General features: G+C 56.8%; 1 protein-coding gene across 1 annotated transcript; it reads right to left on the reverse strand.

Moving 5' to 3' along the window:
- Positions 1-4,774: 4,774 nt before the first annotated feature.
- On the reverse strand, positions 4,775-18,389 carry LOC140597821 (endoplasmic reticulum mannosyl-oligosaccharide 1,2-alpha-mannosidase-like). Its single transcript, XM_072748041.1, has 13 exons — positions 18,117-18,389; positions 17,685-17,793; positions 16,917-17,032; positions 15,161-15,315; positions 14,765-14,874; positions 13,300-13,485; positions 12,463-12,611; positions 11,887-12,075; positions 10,031-10,221; positions 9,113-9,233; positions 8,380-8,577; positions 8,165-8,296; positions 4,775-7,453 (listed from the first exon to the last, which is right to left on the reverse strand). The coding sequence occupies exons 1-13, from the start codon at positions 18,228-18,230 to the stop codon at positions 7,241-7,243; spliced, it is 1,983 nt and encodes a 660-aa protein (XP_072604142.1). The 5' UTR covers positions 18,231-18,389; the 3' UTR covers positions 4,775-7,240.
- Positions 18,390-19,821: the final 1,432 nt, after the last annotated feature.

Consider the following 19,821-nt stretch of genomic DNA (forward strand, 5'->3'; position numbering starts at 1 on the left):
TTTTTTCCATTGTTGATCTTGCCTTTGATGCACAGAAGTTTTTTTACTAAGTCCAAACTAGTTTGGTGCTTGTATTGCTAAGAACCCACTGTCAGACCCAATGCTTGAAGATTTGACCCTGGGTTATTTCTCGGAGTTCTGTTTTTAGCTCTTTGAGTCATTGATCAATTTCTAGTTAATATTTTGTATGTGGTGTGAGTAGAGGTCCAACTTCATTCTGTGCATTTCAAAATCCACCTTTCCCATCATTTGCTGAAGACAAAGTTCTTTTTCTCCTTTGCAAAAAGTTGCCACATATGTAGATTTCTGGACTCTCCCTTCACTTAAGCCAGTGTCACACAGTTCTGAATACTGCACCTTTGTAGTAAGTTTTTATATTGGGCAGTATGTGTCCTCCAACTTTGTTCTTTTTCAAGAATATTTTGGCTATTTGGGGCTTCTTGCAATTCCATATGAATCTGAGGATTGACTTTTCCATCTCAGCAAAAAAGGGTGTTGGAATTTTAAGAGGGGTTGCACTGAATTTGTAGATCATTTTGTCTAGTATTGACATCTTAAAATTAAGTATTCCTATCCATGAACAAAAGGTATCTTTCCATTTATTTAGGTCTCCTTTACTTTCTTTTAGCAGTGTTTTCTAGTTTTCACGGTTCAGGTACAGCACTTCCTTGGTTAAATTTATCCCTATTTATTATTTTAGGTGTTCCTTTTAGGGTTTTGTTTTTTTAGGTAAACTCTACACCCAACATGGGGCTCAAACTTATGACCCAGAGATCAAGAGTCGCATGCTCTGACTAAACCAGCCAGGTGCCCCAGATCCATGCTATTTTAAATAATATAAATTTATTTTTATTATTTAAAATAATTATTCTATTTTTAAATTTTTATTTATTTATGATAGTCACACACACACACAGAGAGAGAGAGGCAGAGACACAGGCAGAGGGAGAAGCAGGCTCCATGCACCGGGAGCCTGATGTGGGATTCGATCCCGGGTCTCCAGGATCGCGCCCTGGGCCAAAGGCAGGCGCCAAACCGCTGCGCCACCCAGGGATCCCAATAAATAAAATCTTAAAAAAAAAAAGAAAGTTGACTTGTTCTAAGATCCTCGTATTTAACTTCAGACAATGTTAACTCAAATATAAATGTTAAAATTTCTAGGGTAATTTCTAAAAGAATGGAAGCAGAATTTTTAACTTTCAAGTTAATATAAAAATAGAACAAAGATAAAAAAAAGCTACAAGAATGTTAATAAAGGGGAAAAAATAACAGAAAAAGTGGGATCAACAGAAAGCACAAGTCAAAATAGTACAGCTGAACCCAAAGTATATCAGCAGTTACATTAAGTGTAAACAGACTAAACTCATGATCTGAAAAGCAAAGATTGTCAAACTAGACTTTTTTTTTACATTCAGCTAGAAATAATTTATAAGAAATATATAATATATAAGGGTAAAAGAAGGTTGAAAGAAAAAGGTGAGGAATGATATATAAATACTAAGTAGTGAATGCTGGAGAAATGATGTCAATATTAGTTAAAATAGACTTTATGGCAAAAAGCATTATCAGAGCCAAAGAAGCTTACCTCATAATTGTAAAAGATTTCACTCAACAGGAAGAAATAAGAATTCTCAAAATATATACATATGCACCAAATAACACAATTTAAAAACATATAAAGCGGGATCCCTGGGTGGCGCAGCGGTTTGGCGCCTGCCTTTGGCCCGGGGTGCGATCCTGGAGACCCGGGATCGAGTCCCACATCAGGCTCCCGGTGCATGGAGCCTGCTTCTCCCTCCGCCTGTGTCTCTGCCTCTCTCTCTCTCTCTGTGACTATCATAAAAAAAAAAAAATTTAAAACTGTTCACTGCAGGTGTAGAGAGGTACATAACATTTTGTTTTTTTAATATATATATATATATTTTTAAGACTTTATTTATTCATAGAGATGCAGAGAGAGAGAGAGGCAGAGGCACAGGTAGAGGGAGAAGCAGGCTCCATGCAGAGAGCCTGACGTGGGACTCCATCCCACGACTCCAGGATCATGCCCTGGGCTGCAGGCGGCACTAAACCACTGCGCCACCGCGGCTGCCCGGTACATAACATTTTGATTGCTGACCTAGTGCCTTGCAATTTTCCTGATTTATTAGCTCTAGTAGTGTTCTTATGAATCCTGGATTTTTCTATACACAGGATCGTATCACAAGCAAATAGTTATACTCCTTCCTTTCCAATTCAAATGCCCTTTCTTTCTAGCAATGGTGAGAGCAGGTATCCTTTCAGCTTTGTCTTTCACTATCCAGTATGAGGTCGGCTGTGGGTTCTTCATAAATGTCCTTCATCGTGGTGAGGAAATCTTCTATCCACAGTTTCCTGAGTGTTTCTACTGTTGGCTTTTATCAATTGCAGTGATCATGTAGGTTTCCCATTTCACTCTACTAATACAGTCTACTTCATTGATTGTTCCTTTTTCCTCCGGAAGTCAGCCGTCATTCCATAAGCACGATGCCCCAGAGGTCCACACAAGTCGTTGTACCAACAGATCATCCCCTTGTATTCTGTTGTATAGATTGTTAATTTCCTTATAATGAACCACTCTTGTTTGCATTCTCAGGTAAATTCCACTGATCCTGGTGTAAAATATTTTAAATATACTGTTGGATTTGGTTTATCAGTTTATTTGCTAAGATTTTTGCATCAGTATTCATAAGGAATACGGGCTTATAATCTTTTTATTGAAATGCATCTGGTTTTCATGTCAAGGTAATATTGGCCTCACAGAATAAGTTACTGTTTCCCCTTCTCAATTTTCTGGGAGTTTGAGACAGATTGGTGTTAACTCTTTAAAATGATATTTTACAAGATTTTATTTATTCATGAGTGACAGAGAGAGAGAGGCAGAGACAAAGGCAGACTCCATGCAGGGAGCCCGATGTGGGCCAAAGGCAGGCACTAAATCACTAAGCCACCCAGGGATCCCCTAAAATGATTTTTTTAAAATGATTTTTAAAGTAATGTCTACCCCAGACGTGAGTCCCAAACTCACAGCTCCAAGATCAAGAGTTGCACGCTCCGCCAACTGAACCAACCAAGGGTTCAAACTCTTAAATGTTTGGTAAAATTCACCAGTGAAGCCACCTGGTCCCTGCCTTTTGTTTGTTGGGAGGCTTCATTTCGTGATTTTTTAAAAAACCTATTTGTTCAATCTGTTTGTTCTAAGTCTGCTGAAATTTCCCGTATGATCTAAAGCTAACTTAGGTAATTCTTGGATTTTAGGGAATTTGTCCATCTTAAAAAGATCATCAAATTTGTTGGTGTACAATTTTTTACAATATTCTCTTATAATCCTTTTTGTTAATCTTTAAGGTTAACCCCCTGCCCCACTTATAGTTCTGATATTAGTTGTTTGCCTTCTGCTTTGCATTGTCATTTTTTATCAATTTTGTTGATATTTTCAAAGAACCAACTTTTGTGGTTTTGCGGACCGTCTCTCCTGTTTTCCTCTATTTTATCACCATTCTGCTCTATTATTTCCTTCATTCTATAAGCTTGGAGACTAGTTTGTTCTTCTTTCCCTATTTCCTCAAGTGCATAGTTTGGTATTAATCTGAATTCTTCTTCTTCTTCTTTTTTTTTTTTTTTTAGTAAACTCTACTCTCAATGTGGGAATTGAACGGATGACCCTGAGATCAGGAGTCACACATTCCACACATTTCATGGACTGAGCTAGCCTGACACCTGGTTTCTTCCTTTTCTTTTAAAAACATTTTTTTTTAAAGGTTTTATTTATTCATTCATGAGAGAGGCAGAAGCAGGCTCCATGCAGGGAGCCTGATGTGGGACTTGATCCCAGACCCTGGGATCACGACCTGAGGGAAAGGGAGACGCTCAACCACTGAGCCACCTGGGCTCAATCTTTTAAAATGTATTAATACCTGTTTTGTGTCCTAACATTGATATATCCTCAAGAACGTTCCACGTGCCCCTAGCATGGACATCCTACTGTTGTTTGGACTGCTTCCATATGTTGGGTCTCACCAGTTTATTGTGCTGTCCATGTCCTCGACTTCCTTACTCATATTCTGCTAGATGTTCTATCCATCACGAACGTGATTCAGTGAAGTCTCCGCCTGTGACTAGAAACCTGCCTGTTCTTCAGTGCTGCCAGTGTGCTTCATGTGTTGTGGAATCTGCTGTTTGGTGCATATCTAACTTTAGAAATCTTTTATTAGAATCTTGTTTTATTTGTTCAGATACAACAGAAGCTGTATCTACCTTTCCCTCTCAGAACAGTGTTTGGATTCAAGTCCACTTTCTGTGGCAGTGGCAGAGCCAGGGCAGTCCTCTTTGGTCACAATTCAGGTGGAATAGACTTCACCACCCTCCCACCTCCGATCAGCCTGTATCTCTGGGGCCATACCCAATCTCTCCTAGGCAGCATATAGTTGTATCATACTGTTATTTTATTTTTAAGGTTTTATTTATTCATGAGAGACACAAAGAGAGGCAGAGACACAGGCTGAGGGAGAAGCAGGCTCCATGCAGGGAACCTGGTGCTCCAGTATCAAACCCTGAGCCAAGGCAGATGTGCTTAACAACTCTGAGCCACCTAGGTGTCCCTTCATATCGTTATTTTAATTCAGTCTGCTAATCTCGGATTTTGGCTGGAGTTTCATCCATTTTCACTTAAGGTAACTCCCAATGAAACTTCTTCTTACAACCTCACTCTTGTTTTCTACATGTTATGCCTTTTTTGTCCTTCATTTCCTCCATGAACTTTTTTAAGATTTTATTTATTCAGGACACACAGAGAGAGACGCAGAGGCAGAGGGAGAAGCAGACTCCATGCAAGGAGCCCGACACGGGACTCGATCCCAGGACCCCGGGGTCACACCCTAAGCCGAAAGCAGATGCCCAACTGGGTGTCCCACTGTTTTTTCCTTAAAAATAATTTTTTTTAGTGAACCATTTCAATTCCCTTCTCATTTCCCTTTGTATCTCTTAGGTATGTTCATTGTGGTTACCATGGAGATTAATTACATCTAAGACCCTCAATTTGTAATGTACTTCCAGTGGACATGAACTTCACTCACTAACATGTATAACCCATCATTTAAACAACTCCAACCTACTCCTTTATGTTACTGTCATCACAAATTACACTTTGTACATTGTGGGCTCCCAGACATAATTTGTAATGAACTTTTATGTGTATCTGTTAAGTCCTGTAGGATCAAAATTGGGAGTTACAACAAAAAACAGGATACTGGTGTTTGTATTTCCCCAGTTCTGTCTTTAGCAGAAACCTTCATTTCTCCCTAGAGCGTTGAGGTACTACCTAGTGTCCTTTTGTTTCCACCTGAAGGATCCCCAGGAGCACTTCAAGCACACCAGGCTGACTGGCAACCAGCTCCTTGGCTTTTATCTGGGAAGATCTTAAATTCTCCATTTTTTGAGTCAATTTTGCTATATACAGAATTCATAGTCTTCTGGCCTGTTTGTTTGTAAAGATTTGAGAGAGTGCAAGCAAGCGAGCACCCACCATGGGGGGAAGGGCAAAGGGTGAGAATCTTAAGCAGATTCCCCACTGAGCAGGGAGCCCAATGGTGGACTCAGTCCCACGACCCACTAAGATCATGACCTGAGCCAAATTACATGTTGAACATTTCACTGAGACAGCCAGGCACCCCCTATTTTGGGGGGAGAAATTGGCTGTTGACCTTACTGAAGACATTTATGCATCACACGTTGCTTCTGATTACATCAGGATTCTTTCAACACTATCTGCTCTGGGTCTCTGAATTGATTCTACAAGGAAGTCACTAAGTGTCTTGAATTCGTAGATTTATATCTTATGACGTCAAATTTGGTAAATTTGCATCACTTTTTCAAATATTGTCACGCCCCTTTCTGTCTTCTGAGACTCCTATGGTAATGCACACGCAGGGCAAACTTAGGATGGGGCCCTGGGGGTCCTGTGGGCTCTGTTCACGGTTCTTCATGCTCTTCTTCCACTGCTCAAATCAGGGGCTGTCAGTCCCACTTCCGGGCCCTCTCAGAACTCCTTTTGCTATTGGCCGCCACTGATAAATATCCCAACTGCACACTTCAGCAAAAGACTTATTCCTCTTGATGATTTCCCTTACCAATATCCTCAGAGCACACAAATATTTCCTGATTTATCACCACATGCATGTTTTGAGTTTTTAGAGCACATTGAAGAACCTTCTTAGTCTTTTTCTAAGAATTCTCATATCTGGACCTCTTTAGGGATAGTTTCTAGCAACTAACTTCATTCCATTCAATGAGCCATACTTTTTTTCCTCATGATTTGGTTATTGCTATTGTTGAAGACTGATCATAATGGTTCTGCCTCCTTTATGTTTCAGAGGGTGGAGCCACCTCACTGCCATGCTACAGACACCCACTCCACTTCCTTGACTGTACTCATCTTTGCCATGATATTGAAGTCCCAAATTGCATTAACTTTTGTATCTTATAAACTGTAGCAAAAGTTAATGAAAAGCAAAACTGGGTTTAATACTCCTCACTACCCACTATTTGCTGTTTGTTTCCAGGGAAGGCAGGCGTGAACCTTCTGTTCCCAAAGAGTGAGCATGCCAACTTGTACAATGAAAGGTAAGTTACACACAGTGTTAACTTCTGTATGGAAGATGGCAGTATGATCTGGAACACAAAGCTGACATCAACAGACTGAAATCTAGATATCCAAAACAATGGCTTTTTCTCAATCTACACAAAAATGATTCAAAGAAGAGATCCACTTACCAACAAGGGAAACATTAATTTTATGCTGCCTGGAAAGTCAATTCCTTGGCGTGGTCCAGGAGCAGGATGAACTGGTCCCCCACCTCTCCTGGCGCCCCCTGCAGGGCCAGGAGAGGATCCCTGAGTCCATGTGTAAATACCACAGTCCGCCAGGTGCACTGAGACCCTCGGACCAGCATACGTGCCAGCTCTGATACCCCAGGCTGACCCCATGTTGGTACGTCCCTTCAGCTACTGTCTCTGAACATGATGTGGGGTGACCCAGAGCAGCCCTGGAGATACAGGGATGGAAATGGGGCCAGGCACCGGCAGACGAGAAGATATTTGGGTATTCGGAATGTAAACATGATTCAAGATTCACAGGAAGAAGGAAAAACTCTCCTCTAGAGAACAAGACAACCCTGAATCACAGGAAGGATGTGTCACAACTGAGGCAGGGCCCACAGGGGCATCACACCTCCCTAGGCGGGGCCCAGATGGGCAAGGGGTGAGCCTCCGTGTTGAACACATAGGTGTCCAGGCTGAGCAGGTCTGGGTCATCAGAGAAGAGCAGATACAGGTACTTAAGCGTCTCCCCCAGAAAAAAGCTCTCCATCTTGTCCCTGGGCTGGGGATTGAGGGGATCCTGGACGTTGCTGATGGAGGAGTAGCCACCTGAGGGGACCTGCGCAAGAGGCAAGACCATGGCGTCACGGCTGCAGGCACAGGCAGCTCCCCGTGCCAGCCTCGGCCCGGGGGTGAGGCCCCGGCAACCAGAGGAACCCCACCCCAAGTCTCAAGTCTCCCTGCCTCACCGCAGCGTGCCTGCCCTACGCGGACCAGGGCAGGGTCGGGGTGGGGGACCCCAAGGTCCACCAGGGAACTGGCCCCCTCAGCGGAGCCAGTTGGCCACGGGGCCTCCAGACACGCCCTCGGAGATGCCAGCTCCTCTCGAGTGACCCGATGGCAAGCGCCGCCTCCCAAGGCCCCAAGGGCACTCGAGGAGCCCAGAACTCACCGCCTCCCACACCACAGGGCAAAGGACAAGCTTTGGCTCTGCAGGGCGGGTGGTGGGCCCTGGACAGGGCATGACCGTGTCTGAGCCATGGCCCCGACGGCAGGACGAGAGGCACCACGGTCCCAGTGCCATCTAGGGAGCAGGGCCCCCGAGGTCATCCTGGGGTGGAGGAGGGCCGCCCAGGCCACATGGAATATCCGGGGAGGATGCGCCCTGTGTATACCAGGCCGCCGCAGGCGCCCTCCCCACACAAGCAAGCCCCTCGGGATGCCCCAGCCCCCGAGACCCTGGGTCCCATGTGCCCTGAACTCCCGAGGTCACGGTGCCTGCCCTCCCAGTCCCAGCCGCTCTGGGCCAGATGGCCGGCAGGCAGCTCACCCGCGTGTACGTGTTGAAGCTCTGCAGAATTTCCCAGCCCCAGTCCTGGTACTTGCGGTCCCCCGTGAGGCGGTACAAGTAGAACAGGCTCTCCACCGTCTCGGGCCGCAGCAGGTTGTGCCTGTCGGCCGGCTGTGGGGGCGGGGGGGCGGAGGGAAATGCGGGCTGAGCTCAGGCCAGGCCCCCAGGCGCCCCCACACCCCGGCCCTGCTCACCTTGACTTGCACGTCTTTGTGGTCGTTCTGGGGGTACAGGTTGAAGTGCACGATTTCGGGGCTCAGCCCCGTCTCCATCTGACGGTTCATCTGGTAGCAGGTGTCCATGAGTGCCCGGGCCAGCTCCATGTGGTCGGCGGGCAGGCCGTGGTGGGCGCCCAGAGCCAGTGTCCCTGGCAGGAAGCATACCAGGTGGTCCTGAAATCAGAGCAGGTCCTCACCACTGCGGAGTCTGTGGCCGCACAGGGCAGGGGGCGTGGCGCCAACAGCAGGGCTGGCGCTGCCTCGGTTCCACACGGGCAAGGGACTCCCCGCGGGCCCAGCATCTGGCGCTCCACATGAGCAGGGGAGCGGGGGGGGGCGGGGAGGAGGTAGCGGCTGGCTCCCCTGGACCGACCCCGACCCCAGACATCCCCGGGCGTCAGCGGGACCCATAGTAGGACACCAGCAGTGACCCCAGGGCAGAGGGGACACGGAGAGGCACGGGGAGGGCCCTGGGGGAGGGGCCTGGTGCCCACTGTGGACCTCAGTGCCCCTGTGACTGCGCCCTGCTGTTGTCACGGGAACGGGTCCGGGCCACGCAGCCCTGCCTGGACCCGACACGAGCAGACCCAAACCGGGAGAACTCACGCTCGGGCTGGGCTGCCATCGCTCTCTGCAATGTCCTGACTCACAAAGCCATCCGATGGGAGTCCAAGGCCCCCCGCCCTCCCCGGGTCACACACGTGCTCACCATCTTGGCGCTGAAGCGGCCGTGGGCCAGCTCCCCCACGAAGGTGAGCTTTCTGGGCTCAGACCTGCGCAGCAGGTGCCTTCTGATTCCCTCGATGGCTTCCAGGTAGTCTTCTAACAACCTGAACAGACAGGGGATCCTCTTAGCGCACGCCAGGCAGGCGCATGGCCCCCACTTCCCCGCCCCGGGATCGGGCACATGGCCGTGCGGTGCCACGTGCATGCTAGCGGCCCAGACGCCTGGCCCCGTCTGGGGTGGCATCAGGCTAGCGCAGGCCGAGGCTCGTGGCCGTCGGCGGCGTGGGGCATAGGGCTCGGCCCTCCCCTCCCCTGGACGGGAGCGTTCCTCTTGACGCCCCCGCCAAGGGGCCCCCCAAGACCAGCCTCAGCAGGGCCCCAGGACCCACATGCCCACCATGGCTCTCTGTGCCGGGATGCCCTCGTCTCTGCCCGCAGGGGTCAGCCCGCAGCTGCCCCCCAGGGGTCAGGGGTCGCTGTCACCCCTAGGCTCGAGACCTCAGGAACAACCAGTTCTCTCCCCCGTGCCATACAATGCACGATGCAGTAGTGACCGCATTGCTCTCCGGGTAAGCGTGCATTCTGAGCGTCAGAACAGTAAGCGCCAGGTGGCCCAGGGGCACCTGGCCACCTGCGGCTGGGGAGCATGTGCGCGGGGGGGGGGGGGGGGGGGGTGTTTCCACACCCCAAGGATGCCTGTTCGGCCAGGCCAGGCCAGGCCAGGCCCCAGGCCCCCTCCTCCTCATCCTCGGCACAAAGATCATGGTTGGAAGAAACACGTTCCGGGGGGGGGGGGGGGGGGGGGCCGAGGCTGGGCCGGCATGGCTGCGGCTGCCTGGCCAAGGACTGGGGATCAGGGGGCGTGGGGACTCCACCCCAAGGCAGCAAAAACCGGCCTCACTGCGTCTCCTGCTTTCCACCCTGGATCCACTGCTTCAGCAGGTACTCGTAGTAGCTGTCAGCCCTGGCTCCCAGAGTGAACACGCCCATGTGCGTGAAGAGGCCGCTGTGCGTATTGATGAACATGGGCACCAGCCCGTCCTTCTTGCCCGACAGGGAGTGGACATGCCGCGTCACCTCCTCCGCAGCCTCCTGGGGCAGACGAGGGGGGAGCGGGGGGAGCGAGAGGGTGGGTGGCCCGTGGCACAGAGGGGCTCCGTGGGCTCGTCCCCCCCACCCCGCCAGGACTGACCCGCTGGGCCCTGCGGAGCAGAGAGCAGGCCATGATCCCAGCCATGGCGCCCTCAGCCTGGCTGCCCTGGGCAGGGGGGTTTCTGAGACCCACACGGGTGGGCCCCACAGCGCTGGGCCCGTCTGTTCACGCACGACTGCCTCGATGCCTGGGCAGGGGCCACAGGCCCGGTGATAGGGCTGAGCTCAGCCGCAGGGGGCTGTGCCTCGAGACCACAGCCCCGTCCCCACCACCTCTGGCCCAGGCATGGCCGTCTTCTCCCACTCGCTGGAGGGAAGGCAGGCATGTCTGCTTCTGCGCCCGGGCTTGCCATGTGTCCACCCGGTGACTCCTGAGCGGCCACAAGACCCAACGGCCTCAGCTCCTCTCAGCTCGCCCGTCATCCCAGGTGGCTCCCCGCAACCAGGCTCCACAGCTCTGTGCGCATTTTGTGACCACGCTCAGGACCCCGCACGAAGACCGGCAGCCTGGCCTCTACCCTACACGGACGCCCACGCTGACTCATAGATCCTCCCGGGGGCGGAGGGGCCCACACACCACCCGTCTCCCCAGGACACAAACACCTGGGGCGGCCCGCGTCGGAAATGCCGCAAGTCATGGGTACGGAAACCGCATCGAGCGCGAGGCACCCTGACGCACCCGCTACGATGGTCACGGGAGCACGGCCCTCACCCCCCATCTCCCCCCCGTCGGAGATGACCCGGCGCCCCCCGCCGACGAGCGCCTGGACAGGACATCACGGGCTTCGTCCACACGATGGGGTGCTGCTGGGCCACGGACAGGGGCGACCTGCACACGTGCCACGACACAGACGTGTCCAGAAATGCTTCCACGCAGATGACAACGTTGCGCACGCTGAAAGGGCCAGACGTGGGAGGCCTGTGCTGCAGGACCTCGCCCACGCCGGATGAAAAACAGGGAGAGCCACCCACACGCACACGGGGCTCGCTCTGTGGTCCCCAATGTGGGCCAAGGCCCCGGAGGGCAGGAGGGTGCGTCATGGGCGATGGATCACCTCTCAGGGGGGACGTCGTTCGGGACTCAGAACATGGCAACCGCTGTGCCCGAGGAATGCGGTATGGCTGCATGTGGAGAGCCTCGCATTCTTAGCACGTGACCCACATCTCAGTGTCTCAAGAGAAAGAGGAGAACGAATGGCACAGTGTGCCGAGTGCAGAAGCTGCCCAGGAGGAGCGCGGAGGGACGAGGACTGTCTGACAAAGATGCTGACAGCCGGGCGGGGAGTCCAAAAACCACCACCAGGCCCAGAGGCCACACAGCACGGAGCCACCTAGCCCAGCCGACCCCAGGGGTGCTGGCACCCTCCTCCCAACAACCCCGCTGCCGCATGCCACTGCAGCACGTGGGAGGCCGGCAGGGGGGGACCCTGAGGACCTGGGCCCGGGTGATGCCTTGACGCCCCAGCATCCGTCATCAGGGAGGAAGAGGGATCCGCTGAGAGCAAATAGGGACCGACAGAGGACACGGGAGGGTGGTGTCGCCGCGGCCCGGGGTCAGGGTGCACCCCAGCCCTCACCCCCTGCACCCCCCGGGCCCCTGCCTACCTGAAACTTCTTACTTCCCGTGAGGCGTGAGAGCTCCCGGAACTCCAGCTGAATGCTCGTGACCTCGGCCACCGTGCTGTCCGAGGTCCAGCGGGGCGGGTGGGCGGCCCCAGTGCCGATGTTGACGTCGGAGTACGGAATCTTGGAAGGCGTCTGGAACGCAGGCATGAGCCGATTCCCAAAATCTTCCTGACACAACAACATGGTGAGGCGTCAAGGCTCCCTGCTGCCCGGCGGCCTTGCCTCCGTCCCATGACGCCACCCCGGCCCTGAGTCTGCCCAGTTATGGGGATGTGGGACCTGCCAGCTTCACCCGGCCTCGACGCACCATGGCCGCAAATCGGAGCTGGCCCCGCAAAACTCCGAGAGGAATTCCCTGCAGGTCACGGTGATACAGGCAGCGCTAGGCCAGCTCGTGCGCACGTGCGCGAAGGAGGCCCCACCGGATCAGGGGTGGGAGATCTGGGAACGGACCCCCTCATGCCCCCCAATCCCTCGAGCCGAGAAACAACTGTTTGCTCACTCGCTGGGACTCCTCTCCCCGCAGCGCGAGCCGGCCCGGGCTGAGACACTCACAGCCTTCCTCAGGAAGAGCTCGTCCCCCGACAAGTGGTAGGCGCTCAGAAGCCCACCAAGTATCCGGATTGTGCTCTCAAACAGGTTGACGTCCACATCTTTCTGAAACCGTAGCTTCTTCGACACCCACTTCCTGGCCTCTTCAAACTCTGAGATGTGAAACAGCGAGAGTAGGGGAGCCCATTGCCGGCCTCGTGCCCCAGGGCCTCTCCCTCGGGGCTCTGTGCTTCCATCTCTCTCTCTCTCCCACAGGTATGCGTGTCATGGCCTGCGGGCTGGGCAGGAGCCCTCACACCCCCCAGCACACAGATAAGACGAGCCGGCATGCACTCGGGCGCTCAGCCAGTCGTCATGAAAGATCGTGGCATCCGAGGCCGTGGGGTCACCTCACAGGAGGCGTTGGCCTCCTTGGATGACTTAACTGGACTTCCTGAGATCGGCTCAGAGATAACCTAGGCCGGTGATCCCACGACCACCCGATCCGTGTGGCTCGAGGAGGACGTGCGTGAGGCAGAGACCCCGGTGCTGACGGCCTCTCGGGTCACGGGTCACCTCCCGCCACAGAGCCCCTTCTGGCTGCCGCAGAAGCACTGGCTGGAACTTGCTGGGGGGGGGGGGGGGGGGGGCGCTGCCCTGTGGGTCCTCGGGAGCCTGACGTCAAACAGCAAAGCAGCTGCCTGTGCACGGCACGTCCACTCCTGTCACCCATGAGAAGGAGAGCACGCCAGAAGGAAACAGCAGCGTTTCCCCCATCCGGGCACCGTTCACCCTCCCTTCCGCCCGCCCGAGTATCACCCGAGGAGAATCGGGGCTGTGTGTTTGGGAAGGAGTGGATACCTTTTTTCAGACCCAAAATCCACATGGTGTCCAGGGCGTCAATCAGGGTCAGGCCCAGGCCAAACCACTCACTGAAGGACCTGGACACAGGTTTCAGCTCATCATGGCCCCAGGCAAATTTGCGGTATCCGGCCCACGCATGGCGGAAGGCGTCGATCACAGCTCTCTGACGCTCGTTTGGGGAGGCTGGAGGGAGAGAGGTCACAGGACCAGCGCAGTCAGGGTTAGACCCCTCTGCAGCCCCACAAAGAACAGGGCCGGAGGGGGCACCATCCAGGGCTACGGGGCAGCAGTGGACTGCGCCGAAGGTCGGACCCTCACAACTGGACACAGCTGCCAAGGTGGCGAGGTCTCAACCACCTGGCCTGGGCCCGTCGCCTCCACCCTCTGGGACTGCAGGGAACACGCAGCGAGCGGAGACCCCCCAAAGAGGTGGCCCAGCACCTGCACAGGATCCCGTGGCTTCAGGGGTACCCCGTGAGCTGGCTGCGGGTGACCCGCACAGGGCGCCTCAGCTTCAAAGGGCCCCTTTCGTGCCCCGTCAGCCCCGGGCACGTGTATTTGCAAACTGGAAGTCCCGTGGAGCAGACACACCTGGGGCCCCCCTGGAGCCTTTCTGGGGGACCTGCGACTGCCCTCCACACGTAGGAGGACAGGACCGAGTCACACAGTCACCAGGCAGACGAGACTGTGCATGTCGATGGCGTCACTGCACGTGCTCTTCCCACGGGTCTGAGGCCCATCTGTGCGGACAGCCGCAACCTTGGCACCCGTCTGCAGAGCCCCACGATTGCTGTGTCTCCCCCACATGCCTGGGCCACGTGTCCCCACCCCCCCCCTACGGAGGCCATGGCAGCCGGGTCCAGAGGGTCACTGCCTGGGCCCCAGACTCAGCTGGCCTGGCTCAAGCACCCAAGGACCCGCTGCATGAGGCCGTGGTCTGGGCCGTCACTGGCCTAACCTCAGTTCTCCAGTCCGCGGGGCAGGGACACCACCAACAGATGACCTCAGAGAATGCCGTGAGGACCGAAGCAGGCAGGCCACCTGGGGCTCACACAGAGTGCCAGCGCCCAGAAGTCCCTCGACTACTGGTGTGACCACGCAGGACCCCGCAGAGCTGCTGGGACCCAATGGGTCTGGGTGGAGACGCTGAGGGGCGACCGCATCTCCACATTCCCCAGGCCCCGCCGTGGCACGGACGCAGGCTGGAAACGAGCCTCCTGCCCACCCGGCGGCCTGTGGCTCCAGTGACAGTCGGGGCCCAGTCAACGGGCTACTGAGGAGCCCCGTGTCCTCTCCAAGGCCCTAACGAGAGCTGTGGCCTGCCTGAGGGTCTGAGGGTGACCAGCACTCAGAGGGACGGCAGGCACTCCAGCACACGTACCGCATGCTCATCCGGGTGTCCACGTACCCTCTCCGTCACAGCGTCCAGGTGAGACCCAACGGGGTGCAGGTGGGGACTTACCTGCTGGGTTCTGAATCCTGGGGGCCTGTGAGGAAGGCCTGGCGGGGGCCTCTGCCTTCCTCGAAGGAAGTTCGGTGCCGGGCTGTGGCTCAATCACCGCTCCCCTCCAGCTTCAGGGACAGAAGGAAGAGCCACCAGCCAGCTGGAGGGCAAAGACTGCCAACGCCCCAAGGTCCCACTGCCCAGCCCTGGCCAGTGCCTTGCCGCCCTCCGCTCCAGGCAGGGCCCCCCCTTCCCACCCTGAGCCCCCCACCCCCGCCTTCTATCCTGCCTGCTCTGGAAGGACAATATACTTTAGCATCATGCTCATTCTCCTTCTCTGGTTTTCAGAAACCACCAAATACAGTGGCCTCAGCGTTTCTGCACACGCAGCCCCCCGCGTGGTGCTCCTCGTACCTGACCACCGTTCTCTGCGTGCTTTCCTCCTGATGAGCATCGCCCACCGCCTCATCCCTCCGCTTGGTGTCTCCTTGCCTCGGGTCCTCGGAGTCTTTACTGGGGGTTCTAAGATGCAGGTTGGGTGGTCCCCGTCGGAAATGCCTCTGAGGCTTCTAGATAAAAATATGAGTCACCCGTAAAAATAGTTCACTTGCCTACGAGCTGCGTGCTGTTCCTTCCCCGCCCGGGACGCTCTCCCTGTCAGGCCCAGCCCCACGGAGCATGTGAACTGGCTAGAAGCACACAGCCCCGGAGAAAACTCCCTCTGTGCTCCATCACCACTCGCAGCTTTGGCCAGGAGATCCTGACGTGTGATCTCCTGGCCCTGACCAACTGAGACGGAGACCATGCCAACGGGCTAGTGCAGCCCTAGACGGCGGGTTAAACTCCAGGTCCGGGATGTTGCCAGGCTGTCACGGATCCTAAAAGTAGCAAGAAAGGGTCAGGACCACGTGTCTGTGGATGGAACCAGAGAGAACACCATCGCGGTCCAGCGCCCCAGGACTCTTGCACCTCATCCTCGGGAACGGTGCAGTGGGGGAAGGCGCCGGGTCCAGGGATGGAGTACAGGGGCCCGGGAACAGCCGGTCCTCAACACAGAGCTGGACGAGGCGCCGCCTCCAGAGGACAGCAAGGAGGCCCACTTGGGAATCGGACAAAATCCCTGCTTCTTGGCATCCACAGAATCCGTGACGCCGTTCCCGTTGTATAGACGCAAAAGACATAGAGCCAGGAACCCCGTGGCCAAGAGAAAGGGGTCCGGCTGAAGCAAACCACCCAGGCTGACCCAGGTGTGGGGAACCAGTGCTGGAGCCTGAGCAACAGATGAAGTCCAAGCGGCCTCCGTGAGGAGCTCTGTGTCCCGAGGTCTGGACCAGGGGCCTTACTGTCCAGGCCCCTGGTGCACACCACGCACTGGATCACTGACCTCCCAAAACAGCTCTGGGAACGTGTCGTTCGATGGGGAGATGTGCCAGGACGGCTCCACTTTCGTTACAATTACGAGAGCCCATGTGTAAGAGAGCTACCAGAAGAAGTGAAAAACACACCTGCTGGCTCTACAAGGGAGAAGACCCGCTTTTTTACATACAATCTCCGGGTTATGACACTTTGGAGAGCTGCGTCTTGCTGCTCACCCGGGCAGCCCCGCCCATAGGGCCCAGCCTGGACCAATCCCAGCCCCCCTGTCCTGTCCAGATGTTCTGAGGCTTCAGCTCCCTGAGCAAGCCCACCTCCCCGGCCTTGGGCACTTTTGTTCAACTCAAGCCCTGCTCTCCTGAGTCCAGCCAGAACCAGCAGAGTCTCAGCCTCAGGCATCGATTCAGTGTGCCACCCTCACAGGGGCTCCCCTGACTGGGGCACCGGCACCAGCCTCATCCCTCACGGTGGCCACAGCCCTCTCCCTCGCAGAATGTATACCTCGGGCCGCCTGCCTGCCCCGCCAGCCCATAGCTCCTCGTGAGGGGAACGGGTCTGTTTTGCTCACCAGCTAACAGAGGCTCTGGCACGTGCGCAAGTGTTCGAGAGGAACAAGGGAAAGAGTATTCCCCTTTCCCGCCCCAAGCATCATCCTGCCGGCCCAGAACGAGGAGCACGAGCTTCAAACATCAACCCCGCGGTGAGACAGAAAATTCTCCTCATCTGTTGGAAACCCCTGCGGGCAGACCCCAGTTATACCTCGGTTCCAAGCGCACATGTAGTTCAGCTACAGTACCTGAGGTAAGGCCCCCTGCATGTTTTCTGGATGTGCATCTGCTTTCTGAGGAGCTGGCAAGACGGGTGGATCTGCTGGTCTCGTTTTCTGTTCTTCCGCTGACCTGCCGTCCACGGCTGAACAAGAGAATAAAAACAAGCGTTTTCCCACTGGCCACACAGCCTAGAGGAGATTCAAAGTGAGTCGTAGAGCATGACATCGCAGCAGCCGTGATCCCTTAGCAAAGGACGTGCTGAGACCTGAGGAAGGTCATTCAAGTGAATCCCAGAACAGCCAGAGGGAACCCAACCTTTCTCGAAGCGCTGGCAGTTGTGGTCCTTAACCCCAACCCACGCCCCACGAGCACGGCGTCTTAACCTCCTCCCTCTCAGGGAGTACAAATGGTAGCAGGCCGGCTACAGGCCTGAGCCGCCCACAGCGCCTCCTCAGCCTTCCTTGCTGCCCCTCAGCACCTCACGGAGAAATACAGCAGGATCCCCTGCAGGCTCACCAGGACTCTGCCCGGGGCCTTTCCAGAAACAGTAACACGGGGAGGAAGTTGGGGAGGGGGGTCCCAGCAGAGCTTGGGACCATAGGACCTCCATTTCTCTGCGAGACAGAAGGGAGGGAACGCGGGTACAGACAAGCAGATGCTGAGGAAGCTGCCATGGACAAACGGAACTCACATCCCCGTCTAGCCCCACGGCTGACAGTGCTCCCGCTCCTGGTTGCCTGGACTTCTCGCCCACCCATGGCCCGCCCCGCCCTCAGGGATGGTGCAGCTGGTACCTCTCCACTGGTCAGCCACGCTGATGTAGGACAGGAAGCCACAGAGCATCAGGAACGTGAGCGAGAAGAGTATCACGTTCCGCTGCAACCTCGACAGCTGCTTCCATTTCTAAGGGAGGCACGGTGAAGGAGGCTTGTGACCGGAAACAACAGCACCGGGACCCCGGTCCGCTGCGGCCAGTTCGTTCCCGCGGCCGGAGCAGGGGCCCTCTCGGCACGGACAGGGACGCCGGGAGAGCCGCGCGGAGGAGCCCCGCCTACCGCACGGCCGCGGCCGAAGGGACCCCGCCGTCTGCCCGGACGCGAGGTGTGGACGCCCCGAGCCCGAGACCGCGGCGCACAGGCCGAGCTCCTGACCCGCCGAGCTCCGGCCCCAAAGACGGCTGCGGGTCGGCGACCCCGGGACCCCGCGACCCCGGCCCGGACCCTCACCCTCCAGCACGAGCGCCGCCGCCAGCTTTTGCTTCCGTCGTAGCTCTGGCCGAGGCTCAGCGTCACCGAGATGAAGTCCCGATGCGGCGCCGGCGGCGGCAGCGGCGGATACATGACAGCGGCGGAGGCGGCCCGGGGGGGCCCCGCCCCCTAGCGGCGTCAGGAGGCCGGGCTCTGAGAGGGGCCGGGGGCTCCGCTGGTCCGACACCTGCGGGCAGCCATCGCAGCGGCGTCCACACCCCGCCCATCGCGTGCGCCGCGCCCTCCTAACCCCCCCACTGCGCCTGCGCGCGCCGTCGCGGCCCCTGCGCGCGCGCGTTTACGTCCCACGGCGTCGGCGCACGGCCGCACCTGCGCCGTGACCTCACGGCCTCGGCGCTCGCCCGCGCGCGCCTGCGCACAGCTCGCCCGCTCGCGCGCAGCCTCGGCCTGGGCTCGGCGTGGGCTCCGGGGAACGGGCCGGCGTCGCCGCGTGGCGGGGATTCCGAGGCTCGACTGCCCCGCCCGGAGCTAGGTGGCCGCGCAGCCCGGCGACAGGACAGCGGCTCCCCGCGTCCATCGTCGAGGCGCGACGACGGCCCCCGCAGCGAGTGGACGCGTCCCGAGGGTCGGCTGGGCTCCGGGCCGTGCTCGGCGCTGTGCGGCCGGGCCCCTGGGCTGAGCCCGCCCCCCCCACCCCCCCGCGGTCCTGGCCGTGCGTCCTGCTCCATGAGCACCGGGCCTGTCCGAGCCTGTCCCCGAGAGCCCTCGTGCGCTCCGGTGCCCCCCACCCCTCTATCGGCGGAGAGGGCGGGCAGGCTGGGAGCCGCCCCCAGGGTGTCCGACCCACTCACTGGGTGGTCCCAGCCCCCTCACCCCCGCCCCCGCTGAAGAGTTGGGCGGCGCAGAGCGCGAGCGGCCGGGCGTGTGGCCCCCTGTTCCGGCGCATGGACGAGCGCGGCAGGCACTGCACTGGCCGGGCCCGGGATGGGATCATCACGGCTTCCTGCGTTTATTGGAAATCTGCCCCGCCCCCGCCCCCGCCCCCGCATTCTGTCGCATCCGAGCGTGGCAGTCTCTCAGAAGTCATGGTTCCACGATGGCTCGTCTGGGGTCAGAGACTGTGCGGGTAGCCCGAGGACACAGCGGGAAGGGGCGCGCACGCCCTGAGAAAGGACTGGGAGCCCTACCATCCTGTAAGCTGCGGGTCCGCGGAGTCGGCGGTCCGCACCCGGCACCTCCCTGCCTCCCTCCGTGCTGTGTGTGAGACCTAATAGAAGGGTCTAATTATTTTAAAATAAACCGTCCCTTCACAGCAACGGTGTCCGTAGTTGACCCTCCTGCTGAGAAGACAGGTTGCACAGTTTGGGGCTGTGGCGCTGGGGAGCGGCAGCTGGGGCGAGACCCGCGACCGACCGGGACCTCCCCCTTGGCGGCCCTTCCCCGCCCCGGGCCCTCCGCTTGCCTGCGGAGCAGCCGAGGGAAGGGTCCCCAGGCACACGGGTCACCTCTGAGGTTACGAAGGACTGGCAGGGCCTGGGGGGTACACAGTCCTCCTGGAGGGGGGGTTTGGGCGCGGCCCTGCCCCCGCCCCGGGCCCAGGTCAGGATGCAGGGGGCCCAGCGCCCGCTGCAAGCCGCCGTCCAGAGGACATCCTTTTCCTGGGGCGAGCCCGGCTCCCACGCGGTGAGGGCTGCAGCGCAGGCCAGGGTGGGGGGTGGCCCCC

The sequence above is a fragment of the Vulpes vulpes genome, chromosome 2 (genome assembly GCF_048418805.1).
Source record: "Vulpes vulpes isolate BD-2025 chromosome 2, VulVul3, whole genome shotgun sequence".
NCBI lineage: Eukaryota > Metazoa > Chordata > Mammalia > Carnivora > Canidae > Vulpes > Vulpes vulpes.

Excerpts from the sequence above, each read along its gene's own strand:
- LOC140597821 (XM_072748041.1), bottom strand. The coding sequence starts at position 18,230 with ATGTATCCGCCGCTGCCGCCGCCGGCGCCGCATCGGGACTTCATCTCG. Across the intron at positions 12,612-13,299 it reads GATTTTGGGTCTGAAAAAAG|AGTTTGAAGAGGCCAGGAAG; the intron begins GTATCCACTCCT and ends TTCACATCTCAG. Across the intron at positions 7,454-8,164 it reads GCTTCAACACGTACACGCGG|GTCCCCTCAGGTGGCTACTC; the intron begins GTGAGCTGCCTG and ends CCTCTTGCGCAG.